Source organism: Penaeus monodon, chromosome 33, assembly GCF_015228065.2.
Source record: "Penaeus monodon isolate SGIC_2016 chromosome 33, NSTDA_Pmon_1, whole genome shotgun sequence".
Lineage (NCBI taxonomy): Eukaryota > Metazoa > Arthropoda > Malacostraca > Decapoda > Penaeidae > Penaeus > Penaeus monodon.
This window is the reverse complement of record NC_051418.1, coordinates 21,561,884-21,563,258: the sequence shown is the minus strand read 5'-3', so window position 1 is coordinate 21,563,258 and position 1,375 is coordinate 21,561,884. Positions and strand designations below refer to the sequence as shown.

Here is a 1,375-nt window from a genome sequence, read left to right as displayed (position 1 = left end):
CGAGTAATTTGAATCCATCTGCTCCTGATATTTCAACTGTGAAACATGTCCTGTGTATTTTTAGTCTTATTTCTCTTTATTAATTTTTCTTTATTTGTTTTACAGTCAAGTTCTTATGCTCCACGATAGCTATAGAGGTTCGAAACTCTCAATAGTGAGTTTTGCTTACTCAAAAGTCGTGCAGGATGTGTTTAGCCAAGAAAGGTTCGTATTAACAAATGCATTTTTTCACACTTCGATTGACATTTGATTGTGCTTTGCTAGGACCTTTAGGATTATATGATCATTGGTTTAGTTAATACCCGTTTTCTCTTACCCCTGTATATGCACTCCAGTTTGGAACAAGTATAACCATCCGTAAGATACCCACCCTCCTCTAAACTGATATACAAGTAACAAAATGTTATTACAACCTGTGTACATTAACGTTTTCCTCATTTTAATCTCCCATATTTTTTGCCTAGGAATTTGGAATGCACTTGCTCGAAGAACCCTAGTCTTGTGGGCGGAGTTGCCTTGGACACGACCAACCTCACGCATCCCGCCCTGTACTTCGTGGCCGGCGGGAGCTCCAGTGAAACCCCCAGGACGACGGTCGTGTACAAAACGGACTTGCACGGTTGTGACTGCGAGCCGGTGTTTGTGCCGGAGGACTTTGGTTATGGTGGGTATTAGCCGCTGTGTATTGTTTTGTTGTGATTTTGTTTAGCTGTTATTCCTATGTGTTATTTTATGATGGTTATTACCGGATATGTGTTTGTGAAACTGTTACAACTGATACAATTTTAAGAGAGATTTAGGTATAACGTAAAACTAGTAGAATATTTTGGGGGAAGTAAAGATTTGGTAAACATGACCGTAATATTGCGCATGATAGTTGTGTATTGATAATCTTAATCTTTATTAATGATCTGAATCTTTAACATCAACAAGTTCATTGATAAGCTTACAAACAAATGCCTTATAAGTGAATAACAGTACAACACTTTAACATCACCTCTCTATCACCCAGGGCCTTGCGTCGAAATAGCAGTGGACTTTGCTCATCTCTACTGCTACGTGGGTGTTAACCAGACCCTGCTGTGGCTCCCCAAAACGGGCACTGTCTCTGCTGACTCCCTTCATGCACAATATCTTTACAATGCAACGTCCCTCATCCCTCTGGATCTTGCAACACAACCAATGCCAGGTAGAACATAGCAGATGGTGGTTTTGGTACTTAACAATCTTGGAAATTTTGGAATGCATTTATTTATTGGTTCATTTAATCTCTAGGTTGCATGTTTTTTTCGTGAAAAAAAAAAATGCAAATAAAACAATTGTAATTGTATTCAATTTATATGCTATCTACAAGCCCGCACATTTACGACAATAA

At 38.8% G+C, this 1,375-nt stretch overlaps 1 protein-coding gene across 1 annotated transcript in view; it reads left to right on the top strand.

The window, feature by feature from the left end:
* Positions 1–1,375, top strand: part of LOC119594304 (proto-oncogene tyrosine-protein kinase ROS-like) — a gene marked incomplete in the record, with an annotated part of 29,713 nt that overhangs the window by 19,614 nt on the left and 8,724 nt on the right. The window contains 3 exon segments of the mRNA XM_037943363.1: positions 106–204; positions 465–664; positions 1,013–1,189. Of these exon segments, the coding sequence (XP_037799291.1) occupies positions 106–204; positions 465–664; positions 1,013–1,189 (476 nt within the window).